At 46.7% G+C, this 21258-nt stretch overlaps 1 protein-coding gene across 1 annotated transcript in view; it reads right to left on the bottom strand.

Annotated features, from left to right (window-relative positions):
• Positions 1-21258, bottom strand: part of FLNB (filamin B) — a 139186-nt gene that overhangs the window by 24349 nt on the left and 93579 nt on the right. Inside the window, 13 exon segments of the mRNA XM_029243905.1 lie at positions 1866-2006; positions 2717-2819; positions 3547-3618; positions 6541-6788; positions 8784-8973; positions 10054-10210; positions 11237-11360; positions 12389-12481; positions 13538-13705; positions 17190-17350; positions 17952-18114; positions 19094-19267; positions 20221-20818. Coding sequence (XP_029099738.1) covers positions 1866-2006; positions 2717-2819; positions 3547-3618; positions 6541-6788; positions 8784-8973; positions 10054-10210; positions 11237-11360; positions 12389-12481; positions 13538-13705; positions 17190-17350; positions 17952-18114; positions 19094-19267; positions 20221-20818 — 2392 coding nt within the window.

Genomic DNA, 21258 nt, shown 5'->3' with positions numbered 1-21258 from the left:
CCACAGAATTCAGGTGCAAGTTAGGAAAAGAACCCAGGGTCCAACAACAGGGGGGTGGTTAAATCAACATTAGTCTACTTGCAGGTCACTAAAAATAATGAGGGAGATCTATGTATACTAACTTGAGAGATTATCCATAATGTGTTGCATTAAAGAGAAAAAGGCAAATTGCTATATAAATGTCAATATCCCATTATATTAATACCCTATATAATATTAACACCTATTATAATACCTATATAATAATATATACCCATCATAATATATTCCTATATAATATTAATACCATTATCCCAGTCCAAAATAGAACAAAACTGCATGCATATTTGTAGGTACAGAGAGAGACATTTGAAAAGATACACACACCAGCATTGGAAGTAGAAGGAAAATGGTAGAAAGACATTTTTACTTTTTCTGTATCTGCACCTTTAGAACATTTAAATAGAAGCAGATAAATACATGTTTGCTTTAAACACATAGTACCCATAGACATACACATAAACTAAAGCAAATATCAAACTGGGAGAAGTATTTGCAATTCCTATCACAAAGGGCTTATCTCTCCAACATTTAGACTGCTCTCAGAAACTGATATGACAAAGGCCAATCATCCAAGAGAAAAACTGAGCCAAGGATGCAAACGTCCAGTTCAGAGAAAAAGAAGTACAAATAGCATTGATACTTAGCCATATAGAAAGTTGCTCAATTTCATTCACAGGAGAAATACAAACAAAGCAATACCGTTTTTTAACTATCAGTCTGGCAAAGATCCAAAAATTTGAGAGCCTATTCCACTGGCAAATTGGCGGAAAAGCAGGTGCTCTCCTACATGGCGGGTGGGTATGTGAACGGGAAGGGATTGCGTGAAGGGCGCTTTGGTGAGATCTGTCAGAATTGCAGGGCTGTTGCCTGTGCCCTGCAATTCCTGCCCTGGGAACCAAATATCTCAGATACACCCTGGCAGGTGTGAGATGATGGGTGTACAAGGCTATTATTCACTGCAGCATGACTAGTAATCACAAAAAGTGGGGAAGAACCCAATTGTCCTCCAGTGGGAGAAATGGTTCACATGTAACGTTCACCCAAATGGCCGGACACCATGAACACTCTCTACTATTCAGATGCGCAAAGTTTTCCAAGATATACTACTAGATGAAAAGGGCAAGGTCAGGATAATGTGTAGCATAGGCTACTGTTTATGTAACAAAGGGAGAGGGATTAGACATCTGTATTCCCATCTGTTGTAGAGTCTTAAAAATATTCTGAAATCTAGCATAAAACATCAATAACAGTCAGGTTCAAGGAGAGGGCAGATGGGGGATATGGGTGGGAAGGAAACCCTTCTCCACATCATTTTTAAACTACGTAGATAGGTTATGTACTCAAAAAAAAAGAAAAAGAGTAACACTGCTGGTTGATGGACATGAAACTTGAGCTGGCTTTCCTTGTCAAGAGCAGTGTGACAATAAGGCAGCTTGTCCTCTTCTCACAACCTCTTCTCCCATCCCACGCTGCTCTGGGCTCTGCAGGCCCGGCTGGAAAGTCCCTTGACGTGCCTCACATTTTTCTCCCAGCTCGCTCTTTGGCCATGCTTGGCATAGTGACAAAGACAAACAATCACAGACCGAAGGGCCTGCACTGTGACCCAGGACACTTAGCTGTGTCATCCCTGCTGGAAATTAGCTGGATCTGCTGGGGTCACAGCCTGTTTGGTTTTGCAGGGACGCCTACACTGCATTCCCAAATCTGCCACTGAAAACCACACAGCAGGTGACTGAACGACTGACTACAGCCTCCCATATGTTCACGTCCTGAATCTTGGAGTCCTGCAGGGCCAGTCAGCCAGGGCGCTGAGCCCGACTTACCAGGGATGTGGCTGCCCATGTATTTGATGTGCATCTCGTGGAGCCCGACCTCAGTGGGAGCGTATCTGACAGTGACCGTGCCATCCTTGTTGTCCACAATCTCAGGTGTGGCTGTCTTCCCAGAAGGCATGTGGACCTCTCCTGTTGGAGCACATGGAGACAGGGCAGTGAGCCCACCAAGACTTCCCCTGAGAAGCTGAGCACAGAGGTACACGTGGCCTTCACGATAAACGTTTTCAGATACAAGAACACTTCACACCATTGCCTAAAACACCACGTTCCACAACCGGAAGCAGAGACGTACCTGCCTTTATTTTGTTCTATTTTGTTTCCACAAAATGCAGCAGGCAACTCACAAGTAAAGGGTCTTCTACTTTTGTACTGACAAATGAGAAGCTCAAACAGGACTTGAGAAGACCATGAGACCAATTGGATTGGTAAAGCGTCAACTCAAAGAGAAGCAGGCATTCAAAGGAGGCTAGGAGAGGAAGTAACTCTTGTACAACAGACCTCAGTGTCAATGTCACATCTGGAAAAGTGGAAGAATAAGAGAAGGCAAGAAAAGGGGGGAATAGGAACGTGATGGTCGAGAGAGATCTAAACACAGTGGTTCTCCCCTTACAGAGCATCTCCGGCCCTCTCTCCAGGATGCAAGTTATAAATGAACCACCTCTTCTGAGATACACATATACACACAGAACATTCTGCAATCCCATGGGCTCATGGACTGACCCAGGGATGCTGGGTTCCGGACCCCAGGTCTGGGAGACAGGTGGAACCAGCTCCTGCACACTGTTTGGAGAGCTAGTGCAAGTGAGTGAGAACAAGACGGCTTTCACGTCAGTGCTTACCGGTGATTTCTCCTTTCCTGACTGCAAACGGAATGACCAAGTCGAAAGGCTTAAACCCCAGGCCGTTCATGTCACTCACTGGGACATAGGCCTCTTCAGTTACCTAAAAACAGGAAGCAGCGGTCACTGGGTAAAGTGGACAACAGTGTGAGCTGGGGAAGCTACAGGGGGCAGAGCAACTGGGAATTTTGCAAGCTTGTACAGCCAGGATTTGGGGATGCGGCTGCCCATGCATTGCGGGCTTTGGCTAACGGGCTCTGGGGCCAGAGCAGAACCTGAAGAATTGGAGGAATCATGCTGACCAATTGCTAAAAATCCCTAGGCTGTTTGCTTGTGAAATTCCCAGTAGCGCCCATGGGAAAGCGGAAAAGTGAGAGACAGCAATGTCTGTGAGTCCCAAGAGGTTCCACCTGGAAAGGTTTAGTTGCCTGTGGCCTGGAAAAGAAGGTGCGTTTTAAGTGGCAGAAAGTAGCAGCGGTGGCTTTCCCCCTGAACAGAAACCAAATGTGCAAGTGGTGGCTTTTAGAGTCAGCAGGAGGGCTGAGACAGCTGTCCATCTTTCTCCTTAAATGTGGAGACAAACTGCACCGAGCGTGATCACAGACATGGTGGTGGGCGATTCGTGGAGCGCGTACGATGACACAGGTGGGTCTCATTACAGAGAAAGCCGGGATCATTGTGATGCACTGATCAGTGGGGACAAACCAATGACCAGGACACCCAGAGGGCTTAAGCAATCCCCAAAAGCAGGCTGCAGCTTTTCTGCAATGAAGGCTGAGTAAACAAAGACATGGAAAAGGGAAAAATAAAAACAAAAACCAAAAGTGTACCCAGGGCCTGAATCCGGGGGGACATGCATTTACCGGTGCTTCCTCCACAGCTGCGACTTTCCCATCTGTGGCCTGGTCAGTGGCAAATGGAAATTAGTTGGGAATCACATTGAGGGACATCGCGACTCAGTAGATTCTACAACCCGAGGGCTGCTTCCTCCCCATCTGTCTTGCCTAGCAGAGAGCTACTCCCTGTAGCGGGAGCCTACCTTCTTCCCACCGTTGTGGAGAGCAAGTTGGCATCTCCTCTTCCAATGTCAAATCCATATGCCCTCTGAACCCATGACCCACTTCTAGGAAGCAAGCCTATAGAAATACTGGCAGGAAAGTCTATAGGTAAGTCATGTGTGCAAAGGATTTTACTGGAGCCATTCATTGTTGGGAAAGGCTGAAGTAACCTAAATGTCCATCTGTAAGGGAGTCGGTTAAGTAAATTATGTAAGTCTGTACAGTGGACCCCGGTGCAGCCATTCTGAAGAAGCGATCAAGTCAGATCAATTAATATGGAAGGGTATTTACAGCATATTGAGGGAAGGAAGCAAGTTGCAAAGCAATGTGCATGGTTAATCTCATGCACAAAACTGACATGCTTCTTGTATAAGCAGGAGAAAACCTAATGCTGGTCACCCCTGGAACATGAAATTGGGAAAGGGGTCTCTTGTTACTTGGTATGTGTCTATAGTTATGTTCTAAAAGTTTTTATAAATTCATTTTTTAAAAACCAGAGACTTTGTGTTCCTGATCCAATCACCCTGATAAGGGATGGGTCCCCTCTCAGTTCCTTCTTCTCCCACAATAAAAGAATTGGAAAGCCTCCCTTCTGGAGGAAAACTTCCGTGCTCATGTTTAGCCCCTTTTGTGTATTTTGGCATCTCAGAAAAGGGGCTTCACTTACAAAGGCAGCTTTGTAAGCTTCAACGTTTACAACAGCCCTATCCCCCACCCCCTGGACCATCTCAGGTTGGGCGACTCTGGGACACATCAGTCGGGAAGATCTTTCAGTGGCTACGCTATAGCCTTTGATCAGTGACTTCTTTTTTTTTCTTTTTTTTGGCGGTACGTGGGCCTCTCACTGCTGTGGCCTATCCTGTTGCGGAGCACAGGCTCCGGACGCACAGGCTCAGCAGCCATGGCTCACGGGCCCAGCCGCTCTGCGGCATGTGGGATCTTCCCGGACCCGGGCACAAACCCGTGTCCCCTGCATCGGCAGGCGGACTCTCAACCACTGCGCCACCAGGGAAGCCCTGATCAGTGACTTCTTAACAGTGACAGGCAGAGAAGCGGCTAGACCCGTGACTTGCTGTGCATGTCTGTGAGATATATTTAACTCAACCAGCCTGCTGGAGCTCCTGCAGACATTTGCTGCAAAGGCAGTACAGGGTGTTCCTGTCCTTTTGGCCCCAAGCCTGCAGGAGAAGACAGCGAACCTAGCCCCAAGGGGCCAATGAATAGAAAGTGAGCCCATCTAGGTAAGGCTGGAGGAAGCAAGGAACGGGAGAATGAAGACCTAAAGCACGTGCCCTGAGTGTCATCCCTTCCTGCCTTCAGCAGTTGTTAGGAGGCTAGTGCGTTTTACACAAAGGATCCTTGCTCTGTGTGCATTCCTTGCTCTGTGTGCATTCCAGGGCTGAATGGACATTCATTCCTAAAGAGTTTGGTGGCCTCCACTGCAGGTTTCTGACTCATCTGCTAAAATGGTCCTTGGTATTTTCTTCCTGATTTCCTCACTCACACCCTCCAAATGTGGTCTCTTATCTCCAGCCCATCCCACCAGCAGGGCTCTGACCTCTGCCCAATTCTAACCAACCAGATAAAAAACTCCTGTGGGCTAAAAACAGATTCTTACAACTACAACTGGGACTTCTCTGTAAATAAGAAGGACATAAACTTTCTAACTGTATCTTTTTCTCCCCTGAGGAGAAAAACACTCCCAAATTAACAGCGTCAAAAGTGTTTACATCCTTGAGACATAAAAAGGCTCCAGGTCTCTGGCACAACGTTTATAGATAAACAAACATCTATGGAAAAGAATAAAGGTTCAGCAGATTATAGAGTGGGAGACAGACACGGGCTTCTGTCTGGAATGGAGTCTTCGTGTCCTTCTCTGCTGCGGCATAAAGCGAAATCATTAGATGGAGCTTTGTAGGCTGTGCGTGGGGCCAGGCCACTGAGTTCTGTAAACTTTGTGGTCTGCTGCCCATGGCATCAAAGGACACAGGTGAGGACGGTGCTCAGCAGCTGTCCGGAGCAGGCAGTCTGGGTTCAGTGGACTTGAGTCTGATCCCCGCTCCTATACAGCATTTGTAAAAGGGCCAACAATGCTTAGTTTTAAGGGTTAAATGAAGGACTGCTCCTGAGGTTTCTAAGTCCTTTCCTGGTTGAAGAACCTCAATAATCAAAGGAGGATCTAAAAGTCACTCAGATTTGAAAATTAAACGGCCGAGCCATTCTCTGGCTCAGAGGTTTTGCATAATGGTTTTCTTTTATTCCAGATGTTCCTAGCTTCAAAAAGACAAGTTATTGCCCCCTCATCATCAAAGTCTGAATCTTTCCAAAACACAACTGGAGGTACTTTGAGTCCTGGGATATCAGAGTCAAGTCTTCAGACATAACAGCCTCGGGAACCTCTCTCCTCCAGGGGAGGAGAGAGGAGGAAGAACAAGCAGGATGAAAAATTGTAATGTTTTACTCATAGACGTTTTTGTCAAAGCGTATCTTTCTGAGCTGGGCTTAGGCCAGGACATTGCCTAAGATCCTTAAGAATGATGGACACTCTGGTTGCCAGTGATTTCCTAAAACCCCTTAGAGCCAAAGGGTCCCTGGGTTTCTAGAGATTACATAGGATTCTGCAAGGTCATGACTGCTTAAGACAATTTTTTTTTTAAAGAAAATAAAAAAAAAGTGGCCGGGGATGTCTCAGCCAGGGTTTAACAAACAGCAGTCATTACTGTTCCTGTTAACAACAGCATGCTCTAGAGAAGGAATTTTCCTTACCATGACAGTGAAGGGGCTGTTGGGAATATCAACGCCACCAAAACGCACGTAGATGACATAGGTGCCCGGCTTGGCGGCCGTGTAGAAAATGTCATAGGTGCCATCCTCATTCTCGATGACGTCAGCCTCAGCCTCAGTGCCGTCTGGGGTCAGAACCGTGCAGGTCACTTTGCCTTTCCCGGCGGTCTTGGCGTCTACCACAAAGCCCACTTCCTCGCCAGTTTTCACAGTGGAGGCGATTCCAGGACCTGGAGAAAAGTTTAGGAGGAGAGAGTGGAAGCTTCAGCCATGGACAGCAGCTGAAGGCCCAAGAACAAATCACACACGTTCGTGTTGTATCTGTGAATGTTAGACCTTCAACTACCGCTGTGCAGAGGGATGTCCCAGAGATGCCCTGGGGGAGATGCTGCTCCAGGGAGCATTCTATCCATTACTTATTAAATAAGGTGTATCTGCAAGTTCTGAGTGATAACCATGTGTTAAACCGGCTTTGCCAGCATTCAAGTGTATGGGGATGAAGGTCAACTTTCATCAGCAAACACATATTGGGCATTTTCTTAAGTGCCAGATACACACAAAGGTGAGCAAACCACAGCCTCAGCTCTCAATATGCTCAAAATCTAACAGGGCAGATGCATGCAGGCTGGACACCAAGAATGACAGCTCAATCTGTGTTGGAAACACCAAGGGGGGACTAAGTTATCAAAAAAATAATCAATGGTTCTTCAAAGAAGCATCCTGCAGCACATCTATGGAAAGTTCTATGAATTTATATCCCAGGGTTGCCACATTGACAGAGGGCTTCCTGAGAAAGGGGAAATGGCTGAATTCTGAAGGCTGGGTACCCTTGGCTAGGGAAGACTTACAACCTCTGTCTCCAAATGATGACCCGTCTATCTGTCTGTCTCTCTGACTTGTGGCACCCCTTTACTGAGGATCCACAGATCAGGGAGTGCAAAAAACTGTGAATTAAAAGCACCCTGGCAAAAAAAAAAAAAGCAAAGTGTGTAGAAGCAACAGGGAGTGATAAGGACATGCTGAGACAGTGAGTAGTAAGGGAAGACTGAAGTTTGGTGCTGAATGACAGGCTGAGAGGTAGGGCCAAAGGAGCCCCCAGGCTGAGCAGAGTATCCTGCCTGAGCTGCGGGAAGGAGGAGAGCCTGGAAAGCCAGGAGGAAGTTCCCACCCAGTATTCACATGCCCTCAGGTTGGCAAAGACAATCCAGTTGTCTCTGGAACAGCACAGACCTAGGAGGTGGCAGACTGGCCATCGTTACAAAATTTCTCAGTCTTGTGGTGGATGAGCCAAAAAGCGCCAAGCTGAGCAATTTACAGCCTCACCCTGAAAGCCAAAAGATTTTCTCCTTTCAGAACAAGACGAGAGGGCTTCCCTGGTGGCGCAGTGGTTGAGAGTCCGCCTGCCGATGCAGGGGACACAGGTTCGTGACCCAGTCCGGGAAGATCCCTCATGCCGCGGAGCGACTGGGCCCGAGAGCCTGTGCTCCGCAACAGGAGAGGCCACAACAGTGAGAGGCCCGCATATCACACACACACACACAAAAGAACAAGACGAGATATGATAGAAATAGGACACATCCAGGGTGGACCTCTGTTTAGTTTTATTTAAAGAGAAGCAAATCAGTTTCATTTCAGAGATGGGGATTCATGGTTTGAAATCTGCTTGAAGCAACATCAGAGTTGCCCATGATATTCAATTGGTCATGTCTTAGAAATGGAAGGAACTGTTATGCTCTAACATTCCTGGAGAATTCCCAAGAGACTCAGACGTAAGTCCTGAGTGTTGAGGAAAAACCTAGATCCTTTCATGTGCTTCTCTAGCCCTGGCCTGAAATGCTCTTGAATATATCTCAAATAACTAAACCATCTACTCATGAAAGGCATAAATTTGATGCTTTTCATGGGAGCCACAGTTGAAATCACAACAATTGAAATCTCAACAATCACCCACTTCAAAAGTAACGGTAATAGTTTCCATGTGCCTGGCACTGCGCTAAGCACTTTTCATGTCTGACCTCGTCTAATCTCTGCAATAGCACTGCGAAACGGTCTCTGATCCTTGGAAGAGCTTCTTGAGCTTCAATGTTTTCCAAAAAGATCTTCCATCTAAGTCTGCCTGAGGCTAAGAGTGGTTGAGCATCTTGCCCTGATCACACAGCTATTAAGTGGCAGACGCTGGCTTTCTGAGGCCAAAACACACACTCCTGTCCTTGAGCTGCACTCACCTGTGGCCAGGCACTTGCTGGCATCGCCCGTCTGTGTGGCCCGGATGCGGTAGGGAGACAACGGGATGTCGTCCCCACCGTAGGTGACCCCAATCATATAGCGTCCAGTCTTGTCGGGGATGTAGGTAACAGCGTATGTGCCATCTTTATTATCATGGACAATGGCTCTTTTGGGTTTTCCCTCTTGGTCCTGTGGATCACAGAGAAATGCTATTTAGGATGTTGTCGTCAAGATGTAGAAACCATTCAAAGAAAACCTTGACAGATTTTGCTCATTAATTAATGCCTCTAGTGGGAGGAAAAAAGAATTACTGGCTTAATACATTTTGGGAGGTGGTGGGAGCAGAGGGTCATAGATCCCTTTAACACTGTGATGGACATGGTCAATTTTTAGTGAATTTTCTGTCAAGGGAACGAACAGTTTTAGCTCCAAATCCATCGAAATGTAGGGAGACAAGGGGGCAGAGGCTCCTGCTTCTGCACCAGCACTTTCACTCTCCTTTCCGTCTTTACTAATAGGAACCTAATTCTTAGCTAGGTATGCTGCTTCCAGAATACGAGACTCCACTTCCTAGTATCCTGGGCCACTAGGTACAGCCATGGGACTTATGACAAACTTCTGGCAAATGAGAAGAGAGTGGAAGTCTCATGAGGGACTTCTGACAGGGCTGCTTAAGAGAGCTGATTGAGTTGGAAGGTCCCATTCTCCCTTCTGCTCTCTTCCTCTTTCTGGTGTGCCATGTGGATTGGATGGCCAGAGCACCAGCAGGCTCATGGTCCATGAGGAGACCTTAGGGACAGAAGCCACACGTTAGGACACAGGAGCAGAGAGGTGGAATGGAGCCTGCTTCCTTGATAAGCCACATAGCACCCAGGCGCCTTGCCCGGCCTCTGGGCCTGTCTAACAAGAGAGAACTATCCCATGTGTTTAAGCCACTCTTAGTTGAGGGTTGACTGTGATATGCAGCAGAACTTAGTCTTAACTAATCCAAAGGGTAATTTTAAACATTGAAACAACAAAAGATAGGAATAGATATAATAGAGAGCAAAATATATGAGATTCACCAGAATATGGTACTTGAAGCTATACTCTCAGACTTCTCAGGCAAGCCTATTTGTTGTCCTGTACAATTACCGTCTCTAGTGGGGAAATCAGACAAACATTTGTGTGAGGCTAGAAATTAGTTGTTAAAATCCTGGTTCTTATCCCTGGCTGCGAAATTAGGTCTTATTAATGAAGTTTGGCTCCAGAAAAATCATCCAAGGTTACCGTTATCTGAACAGCAAGCAGGCCTTCCCCGGCATCTCTGGCATCGATGGCAAACTCCACAGGCAGGCTGGCAGGCACACCATAGGTACTGAGGCCAGGGCCACTGGCGGTCACTTTGCTGGCATCGTATGTAGGAAGGACCTTGACCTTAAAGGGACTTGACAGACATACACACCCCAGTTCAGTATGGATACACTTCAACTCAGCTACATCTGACCTCTCTTACACAAGAGACTGGGATTGAGATGGAGGATTTCTACAGCATATAAGACTTAAGTGCCAAATCCAGCAGAAATTTACAACCGTGTAACCATCATACAACAGACCAGCTTTCCATAAGTGCATTCCATGGGTTACAAACTAATTTCCAAATTAGTTTGGGAAACATGGGGTTAAACACATTTAACCCACTTTTGTTTTACTAACACAATGATCACCAAAATGGAAAGAAAAAATATTAAAACTGATGTTTCAATATTATCTTGTCCACTTATTTTCTATTTTTAGTATGTTTTAGATGATATAAGACCTATTAGTCAAATACCACATAAATGTAATTTATAAATTTTACCTTTCCACAGAGCTAGAGCTATATGTATACCTTCATGTAAAAATATGCACATTTGGGGTACAGGTGAAACTTTTAAATTCTAAGTATGATAAAAAAAATCTTTGGAGACTCTTCTGAGAGGTAAAGAGCTTAAGCAACATTTTTTCTATTAATAGGAATGAGGAATAGGTTTTTATTCAACACCTTCTGGGAATGCTATGGCCAACCAAATTCTCAATTAAGAAGTAAAAATTTTTGTCCTAATCAGAAAACAAGTTGCATGGTCACCAGAAAGAAGACCTTGATGAACTAATGCACTCCTTACTGTCAGCTCACCTTTACATTAAAGATGGCTGAAAGGAACAAATGCAAGGGGGGCACCAAGAGAGCAGGAGGCACAAACATCAAGGCTAGTGTATTTTAACACCTGTGCAGAGCATGCCGGTTCTCAGTGATGCTGATCAGATGGATGGATGGGTAAATGAGTGGATGGATACGTGGATGGATGGATGCGTGGGTGGCTGGACAGATGGATGGATACATGGATAGATGAACGGATGGGTAGGCCACCAGAGCAGTGCTGGTCACCAGAGGGGTGGGCTTGAACCCCTTCCCTAAGTGACAGAAGCTTACCTACGAGGGATCTCTTCATCAGCATATTTAACAGAGACCATGTAAGGCCCCTCCTGGGATGGGGTGTAGGTCACTGTGTGTGTGCCATCCCCATTGTCCACCACGTTCACGGGCTCCACCAGACCTGAGAACAGAGACGAGAGGGCTGAGGAACTGCCTGGCTTCCCCTTCACTCCACCTGGGCTGAGTTCATAAAGGATCACATTCATCCATGAGAGCTATTGGTTTCCACTGATAACACAAAGGCAAGCAGGCCATAATCAGAGGCCGAAGAAATCACAGGAGAAAGATTCCCCAATTCATAGTTGAAGAAATGACCCTGAGAGACACCTTTAGCTTTCTGTTGGCTGAACTACACTCCGTCGGACCTAGAGTATAATTAAGGAGACTGCCTGCACTTGTTGCTGGAGGGCATATGGTGAAGATGCTTGTTGCAGACATGCTATCCTTGCAAGCTGGTTAGGCATGCTTGGGATGAGGTAATTTTACTCTACAGCCAAGAAAGGGTCAAAGAGTCCAGAACTCTGAACAGCAAAATTTAACCAATGGGCCAGCCAGTTAAAACTTGTATCCAGGGGCTTCCCTGGTGGCGCAGTGGTTGAGAGTCCGCCTGCCGATGCAGGGGACACGGGTTCGTGCCCCGGTCTGGGAAGATCCCACATGCCACGGAGCGGCTGGGCCCGTGAGCCATGGCCTCTGAGCCTGCACGTCCGGAGCCTGTGCTCCACAACGGGATAGGCCACAACAGTGAGAGGCCCGCGTACCGCAAAAAAAAAAAAAAACCAAAAAAAAACTTGTATCCACTTCTGAGCAAAGACCATCATGGCAGCAGCATGCTGGGTGTAGGGCGCAGGGCAGGTGAGGTGCCGATCTCATGAGGGTGAGAGGGCTCTCAATGTGACATCTGCAGGGGATGGTTAGAGGTCACTTTCAAGCATAATCAAGGCATGCATTAGGTTGGTAGATTCTAGATCCCAGTTCTGAACCTGAGTGTCAGGATGCATCAGCTGAAGGGTAGGTAGATTAATCAAAGCGTGGCATACTCATTAAGCAATGCACATGAGGCAGGTACAAGGCAATTGCAGAGTTAAGGCCAGCAAGAGACATTCGGGTTACGTAAATTAGAGCAGCAGCTAATAGGAAAATGCAAACCTGTCTCCATAAAGTCACCCTTCAGGTCCCGTTTAAAGAACTCTGACATGGCTTTCAAGGGGCTGAGCCTTGACTGGGAATCCGTCTCATCAACTAAAATTAAAAGGCTGTTATTTCAGAGTCCTCTGTAATAGACGTAGATATCTCAGCAAAGCTTTTCTCTCTTTCTCCCCTCTGCCCTGCCCTGTCTCTCTCTCTCTCTCTCTCTCTCTCTCTCTCTCTCTCTCTGTCCCTCTACCCCGCCCCCACCACACACACACACACAGGTCTTGAAGCTCAGTAACTTTGTGGAATCAGATTCCAGCCCTATGACTTCATTTCCCCCAAAACCATTTCTGCTCTGAGCTTCAAAGGGCATAACCTCCTGCTGAAACCCATTAAGGAGAAAGTTCCTCTTCAAAGAAGGAAGCCCTCATCTGCCACTTCTGTGAAGCCAAGAACACATCACTGAGTAAAAATCCAGATAAGTTAAGATATTAGGCAGAGACTGGCACATTTTAAATGCTGGAAGAGGAAGTGTGATCACCTACTGAAAAAGGTAAATTTCAACGCACATCAGGGCTTGTCCCAAAATGGCCTGCTAGCCTCACCCAACCCAAATTCCAGGCTGCAAAAGGGGAGGCCAAGTTGCCAGCAAAGCCCATTCCCTAAGAGACCACCTCTCTCCAGGGAGCTGGGACGATGACAAAGCTACGTGTCACATGGGCTGAGTATTGCTCATTTCCAGAAATTTGGGGTGTGTTCCCACATGAGCACCAAATCCAACACCCATGCAAATCCAGACCCACCCCAGTCACCTCACAAATGCTGAAACACATAATTAAGCAGTTGCGATAATTTTACATGTGAGAGCCCAGATACTACTTGCTTCATCTTTCTACTTTAAAAAAATAAAACAAAATTTTAAAAAGACATTTAGGGTCATATTATTAAATGACAGAAAAGACAGGCCGCCGGAAAAATAACAGGCCTGCCAATTTTTTAAGCATAAACTTCTACAGTTTAGCTAGAACATGGAGCAATAAAGTAATTTAAGAAATTTAACCTAAAGTTCATGACTAAACTCAAAAGCAAAGTGCCTGCTCTGGGTCATGGCTGCCCCAGTCCAGGGCAGGTGAGTGTCGGCAGGAAGGCAGGATGTGTACTTACCTCGTGGGCCCATGACCCTCACTTCCAGTGGGGCCAGGCCGGCCTTGCTGCTGTCCACCGTGAAGGACTGCAAGACACGAGCTCGGACACCCGAGCCCAGCCCAGGGCCAGCGATCTTGACCTTGCTGGGGTCCACAACATCCTTCACAGGAACCCTGAAGGGGCTGCCTAGAAAAGAGGTCACAGGATTCTAAGTACAGCCCCCCCTAGTGCCTGGAGACCCTCCTTGTGTGCACCCAGAATTGCACCATTGCTCTACCCAGGCCCTCACTTACACCAGCCCCAGTCAGTTTCTCCTGCCTTGCTGTGTTGTGCACCCAAGTACACCTACTGTGTACAGACATGGCACCAGGTTCTGGGCCCAGAGTGCTTAACAGCTCTCCAGGAACCCCATGCAGGAGAAGGATGAGGTAAGCAAGTCACTGTAACATCATACACAACCCATGTTGGGGACTTGTACAAGGTGTTGGTGGAGCACTCAGAAGACAATGAATCTGGTCCCTGGGAGACCAGAGGACGCTTTCCGATAACTTATGAGACATATGGGTGAGCAGATGTCACTGAGAAGGGTTTCAAGCAGAGAGATTGGCATGTGCAAAGGCCTGGAGGTGAGGGAGAAGACAGGCTATTGAAGGAACTGAAGGAAGGAACTGAGTGGTGTAAGGAAGGCATGGAGAGGACTGCAGGCTGTGCAGTCCACATCCAATATCCTCTCCCATAAAAGGCTCCTCAGGGGCCCCTGGACTCCTGGCCCTGCAATATAGCTAGCACCGCCCTCCCACCACCACTCATGGCCTTCTTGGTTCCCTGGCCATTTGGGTGAAGCCTTGCTTTCTCCCTGAGTGTAAGCTGTGGTCCCCCTGCATAGCTGACCCCACCGCTGACACTGGGGCCCTCTGACTCTTTGAGGGTATTGATTTTAAAGACTGATGAAGCATGGGAAAGGCAGGGGGATTGGAATTTGAGAAAAGCACTAAACACAGAAACAGGAACTGGGCCAGGACCCTCATGGGATTCCTCTACCAAGGGAGACCAAGTAAGACTTCCCCAGAGGTGGGCCAGAAACAGGAGCCCCAGCATCCCCAGCACCATGCCTCAGGCTGCCAAGTCCATCACCAAGGGGCAACACCCATCTCTTGCAGAAGTTCTCATTCTCCCTGTGACGCCTGGTAGTTAACGATGTCTAACTGCCACAGAAGCCGAGGTCTCTCTGCTTTGTATCCTAGAACATTTGTACTTTGTAGAATCAGGGGTGGTAAATAACAAAGATCACACAAAGAACCAAGGCCCTGGCTTTTTTTAACAATAGCAGGGCTTCAGTGGTATCTGATTTCTTGGTTAATTGAAATAAATGGCTGACCCTGGCAGAGACAAGCACCACGCTCCATGCTGGAGTTTAGTGATACAAAAGGGAGTTTTATTTTAAAGAGAGATAGTTGAGGATTTCAGTATCAAGAAGCGATGGCAATGAACTAACTTTGAAGCCAATCTCCAAGTTGGCCTCCAATGGAAGTGGTCTGAACTCAGCATGAAGTAGCCAAGAACCAACAAGGTAACTTTAGGTCTAGAGTGGCAGATACCAGGCAATCTATGCCACTCTCCCATTCTGTGCTCCAGGCAGACATGATCAATCAAACACAGCAGCCTTTCTTCCTGACGCAGTCATCCCACTTAATCCAGTGGTCAAAACAGCCATCACCAACAGACCACAGCTGACCCACCAGAGGAAACCTGGATATGCCATCGCGGGTAAGACAGGATACTTGGTTAAAAATAACCCTACTATGGGTTTGTGTCAGGCCAGGAAAAACCAGGCTAATATTTAACCAACCAGAATTTCTATGAAAGCAAATTAGAAGCTACCAGGTTGTTGAATGTTTCACAGCAGAACCTCATGCGCTACCTTTGCTATGAAGCCTGACACTAAGACAATCAACCAACGCTTTACTGAATGACTCTGACTGGGAAAATTCTGGGGTCCAGGAGAAGTTGGCATTTGGCTCTGGGAGGCAAAAGAGCCTGAAAAATAAAAAAGAGGCACCATCTACATCTGATGAAAGAAACCCTAAATGGGTCTCTTTCTGTTGTTATGCTCCAAGTTGGCCATTTGCTTCAAGCTTGTGCATCAACCACAGGGGCCCAACCTCTCACCCCCTTCTGCAAGGGGAATTCCAAAGCTGATGGCATCCACCAGGTTTTCTCAATAAAGTCAAAAGAGTTTTGTTGCCTCCACTACCAGGAAATGCTCATCCCACTACTGCCTGCCTGGTGGGAGCCACCAGGTCATCTGCCCTGGCAACAGCCTTCTACCCATTCTCCAAGCTCTATTCTCCCGTCCCATGAAGTGCACAGTTGCAAAACTCCAAAAGGTCCTCTTGGCTCTGTATTGTCCCTGAGCCCCGCTCTCTTTCTTTGTAAACACTCGGCAGGAAACTCACAGATGGTAGGAGCTTTGTCTTGTCTGTGGCTGAATTCTCCCTGACTAGTGATTATAGGAATTTAAAAATCTATATTGGAAGAGCTGCAAGGACAAGTTTGAGGAGAAATGTCATTTTAAATGAATTATGCCTTCAATGAACATATGAGTAGAATGAGTTTGAGCTGAATTTCAATGCTTTCTGATCAATGTGAAAAAGGAGGAGCGAGCGTCGAGTGTGAGTGTGTGTACACATTTGAACATGATACGGGGAAAGAGCAGACAGAGTCAGGAAAGCATGTGGTCAGTGGACACTCCAGCTTCCTGGAAGTCAATCCACAAACCTGAAAGTGGGGCCCTCAGCCTGCCCCTTCCTCTCTCTGTCTCATCCTGGCTTATGGCCTTCAGAACAACACTGCCCCACCCGAGGTTTCTCCTGCTCTCACCACACATGAGACAAGGCATAAGGTGACTCAGGAGCAGCCCTGGAGTCCTTAGACTTCCGTCCACACCTTACCACACACTCACCTACCCTTCTAGACGTGTGTTGGGTGGCAATCATTTCACTATATAAACAGAATTAGAATCTATGGAGATTCCCCTGCTGGAGCATGAAAGTTGGAGGACCCTTCACTATTTAGGTCATATTTTTTTAATGTTTGAATAATTTATAGCAGTGGTTCTCAACTACAGGTGATTTTGTCCCCTAGTGGATATCTGACAATATCTGGACACATTTTTGGTTGTCACAAAATGGGTTAAAAAAATACCATACAATGAACAGGAAATTATTATTTCTATTTTACAGTAAGTGTACATACTACATCATTAAACAGAAATTAATATATAAGACCCTGAATTTGTGTGTCATTATCAGCTACCAGGACTGTCAATGGAAAACAGAAAACAAGATGTGTGTAAGACGAATAAGAACTAACCACAAAATAAAGTGAAGATTTTCAACTTTGTAAAGAATCAGCTTTCCTTTAAGATCTAGGTCCTTCAACATGTGAACAATCATTTTCAGTTAAAACTCCAAGCCAATGGATTTTGGCATAATACTGGTCCTCTTAGGAGTTGGGATATTCTTGGAGATGCAGCCCTAAGGAAAATTCTCACTTTGCAGCTACTGCAAATATCAGACAGTTTTTCCCATTCAGTGAGACAAGCAAAATCAAACCCACTTTCATGCAAAAATCAATAATTCTTTGGGAGCCCTTCAGAAGGATAGCTTACCGGGGATGTGGGCTCCTCCATATGTGATATTCACGTCGTAATCCCCTGGAGCAAAGGGGATGTACTCAGCACTGCAACTGCCATCTTTGTTGTCTCTGCAGTTTATCTTTGACTCCGATGGTCCCTCGACAGTTATGCCAAGACCCCCAATTCCTGCCCCCCTGGAAAGTGTGAGTAAAAAGGCCAAGTTGTACTAGTGGTTCATGCCAGTCTGCTTATTTCCAAAATTCCTTTAAAATCCCTCTATAAACTATCCCATTTCGCCAACCAGACTCAACAACTGTGATACCTCTCACACAGGGAATTTCTCAACAGTGTAATATAAATAAAAACAGCTTCGACCCTTCCTTTCCAATGCTTATCCTTCATTGTGGCATTGGCTGGGTCTGAAAGTACAATTCAGATATGAGACTTGTGACCAGTTTTAATAGGAATACTTCTAATGTTTCACTTAAATATGAAATTGGTTCTATATTTTTGAATTATCACGTTAAGTAGCTTCCATCTAGTCCTGGTTTGTTCAGCAGTTTTATGACTATTATCAAGTGCTTTTTGGTACTTTTAAAAGCATACTTGGTCTTTCTCTGTAATATATGTCTCTATGGAAGAAGACGCCTCACATATGAAATACAAAGCCTCCCAAAAGTTGGGAGACCATGATACATATGTAGGATACACCTATAAAACTTCCTGAAAGCAGTTAAACTACTTAGGGCTACTCCTTTTACAGAGTCAACACACAGATCCCAGGACCTTGCTTACCTGGTAACCACAGTAAAGACGTTGGGTTTGTTGGTAAAGGCCTCTTTCAATCCAGGTCCTTGAGCTTGAACCCGAGATGGCTGGCAGCCTTCGGTTACAGCCACTTTAAAGGGACTGTTTGGGATGGGCACATCATCATATGTCACCTCCACTACATGGAGGCCTGTTCAAAACAACATATAGAAACATATTTGCACAGGAGTCACTTACTTGTGGCAAATAATACTCTAGCGGTCAAGTCTATGTGTTTTCCATGTTATTCGAAAAGAACAGGTTGAACAAACAGCAAAGTTGGTATGATTTGATTTTTTTAAAAAACACAAACTGTTTGCGCTTTTGTTCACTTGGCAGTCACATACCACCCCCCATCCCCCAATACACACGCAAGGCCTCTCCTCCAAGCAAATATCACTAAGTCTATTTTGAAGACAGTCATCTTAAACACACCATCCTGATTTGAGAAAACTCCACCTAGCCACTAACCGAAAGACAAAGAGAAACCCATGAAATAAAATAGACAAGCATCCACGAAAAGAAAGTGAAAATATCTATACCATAAAGTTTAGGGATTATATATCCAGATAATGAGGACATATGGTGCTTTTATTATTTTTATGCTTTATCAAAATTTTAAATTAAAAAATTTAATTTTAAAATTTAAATTCTTAATATTCAAGAAAGAAATTAATTATGTTAAAAAATCGCACAGGGAATTCCTTGGTGGTCCAGTGGTTAGTACTCCATCCTTCCACTGCTGGGGGTTGGGGTTTGATCCCTGGTCGGGGAACTAAGATCCCACAAGCCACGGGGCACAGCCAAAAATAAATAAATAAAGAAAATAGGAGGTAAAAATTAAGGGAGAACTTTCCCCCTTCAGGAAAAAAAACTGCACAAACAAGCAACATGCCATGACATCACCCCATAACCTGCTCAGATGAGGCTGAGGCTAAACACAGCCCAACTGCTACACAACAGGGCCAGCATGCCCGGCACTGAGCAAGCAGGTGGCTCTGTTCGGGAGAGAGGTTTCCACATTTCCCAGTCACCGTGCACATGCTTCTGCTGAGACGGTCAGCCACCGGGAGGAAGCAGCCCAGCAGAGCTCTGAACGAGGGTCATGTTCCAAGGAGAAGTCAACTCACCTTTCTCGAAGGGTGTGTATTCCACCTGGTAGGTCCCATCAGCATTGTCTGTGATGAAACACTCGGTGGAGGCCCCTGAGGGGTTGGCAATATGGGCCTTGATGTGGTCGCCTCCGACCTGCGTCAGGGGCCGTGAGTCGACCGTGAAGTCGGTGGTGGCTTCCCGAAACACATCTGCAGAGCAATCACACAGATAAGAATGTCGCTGTCACCTCAGTTTCAGGAGCAAACTCAAGAGCCAAGGTTCTCGGCACTTCAGAACACACTCATTTAGGTGATCGCAGACAACCGGTTTCTCTGACTCAGAATCAGGAATATTAATGCCTCCCCACCTTCAATCTCCTTGGCAAAAGAAGCTTCTTCCTAAGCCAAGTAACAACACAACTGCCTGCACACTTCTTGGGACAAAGGTGGGATCTAGGACAGGTTAAAGGCTGAAGACAGCAAGTGTGGTATTAGCCAGCAGTACATTTTAAACCTTTTTCAGATAAGTGCCAAAAATGCAATATGTTGTGTTTCCACATTTAAAGGAAAAAAAACCAGGGGCTTCCCTGGTGGCGCAGTGGTTGAGAATCCGCCTGCCAATGCATGAGACACGGGTTCGAGCCCTGGTCTGGGAGGATCCCACATGCCGCAGAGCAACTAAGCCCGTGCGTCACAGCTACTGAGCCTGCGCATCTGGAGCCTGCGCTCCTCAACAAGAGAGGCCGCGACAGTGAGAGGCCCGCGCACCACAATGAAGAGTGGCCCCCGCTCGCCGCAACTAGGGAGAGCCCTCGCATAGAAACGAAGACCCAACACAGCCAAAAATAAAAATTAATTAATTAATTAATTAAAACAAAAAACACAAACAAGATTTCTGGCTTTGCCAGGAAAAAAAAAAAGGGAAAATCTGCTGACAGTGTTGGGAGTGTGAAGAAACAGAAAGCTGGGGCTGGGCAGCAGAAACACCACATGCTCACCCCTTCACTCTGCTCCCCTCTACCGCTCCCTGATGCAGAGGCCACAGGTGAGTTATCTTCTACCTGGCCCGACCCTACAGTCATTTGAGTTTGCAGCCCTGACTCTCTGAGCTTCCAGTGAGCCCCTGTTACTTTGGCAGCCACCCTCTTTTTCATGAAACCCACCTTTTCCTTCTATTCCTGGCCCAAAGACTTTGACCCTGCTGGTGTCCACGGCAGGCTCCACCTTGACCCTGGCGGGGAAGTGTGGTACAAGCTCACCGCCGTACTTCAGAGTCAGCGTGTACATGCCGGCGGTCAGGGGCACGTAGGTCACCGCATAGGTGCCGTCTTTGTTGTTCTCGATACAGACTTCAGCTTTCGCCCCCGAGTCCGAGACGGCTTCCAGGCCCAGGGCCCCCGGGCCTGCTTCTGAACAGTCCACGCTAAGCAGCCCTGCCTCGCCCACTTTCCCATGCTCCAGCCCTGGGCCCGATGCCACAACTTTGGAGGGATCAAACGGCATTTCAATGTCAGCTTTGAAGGGAGAGCCAGGTATGTGGACTTCTTCAAAGAGGATGTTGACGAAGTACTCCCCGGGCTTTGTTGGGAGGTAGGAGACGGAGCAGGTCCCGTCACCATTGTCCGAGCATTCAATTTTGGCCTCACAAGGACCTTCCACGGTTAGGCCCAAACCTCCAGTTCCAGCTCCTTTGGTGTCGATGATGAACTCGGCAGGCTTGCCCACAAGACCGCCTTCAAGGCCAGGACCGTGGGCCTTCACCTATTTGGACAAAGAATAAAAATCAGACTCTGCCCGAAACTGGTATCGCTGCTCAGCCAGCACCGCTTTCAACAGCCAAGCCTGCGATCGGCAGCGAACTGCCCCTCGATGAAGTGGTCCTTCTCCCTGGGGCCTAACGTGTCACACACACTCACCTACAGCACTGAGTTACAGCCACAAGCAGTGGATGCTACAAACGGCTGAGAAAGGGAGACCTGGCGGTGAACTCATTCAACACAGAAGGGCATGTCAGAGGCATGGCTTTCTCTCTCCTGCCAGGCTTGGCTCGAGGGCTGGAGCTGGACACCTAACATCTAGTCCAACAAACACACTCAGGTTTCCTGGGTTGAACACTCACTGAATGGCTTTCATGGACCTCACTGTTGCTTTGGCTGCTATACCTCCCTCAACAAATTCTGAATAATAAAAAACTGAACTAT

Source organism: Monodon monoceros, unplaced genomic scaffold (assembly GCF_005190385.1).
Source record: "Monodon monoceros isolate NGI ecotype Baffin Bay Population unplaced genomic scaffold, NGI_Narwhal_1 Super_Scaffold_3, whole genome shotgun sequence".
NCBI lineage: Eukaryota > Metazoa > Chordata > Mammalia > Artiodactyla > Monodontidae > Monodon > Monodon monoceros.
This window is presented reverse-complemented; position numbering and strand designations above follow the sequence as displayed.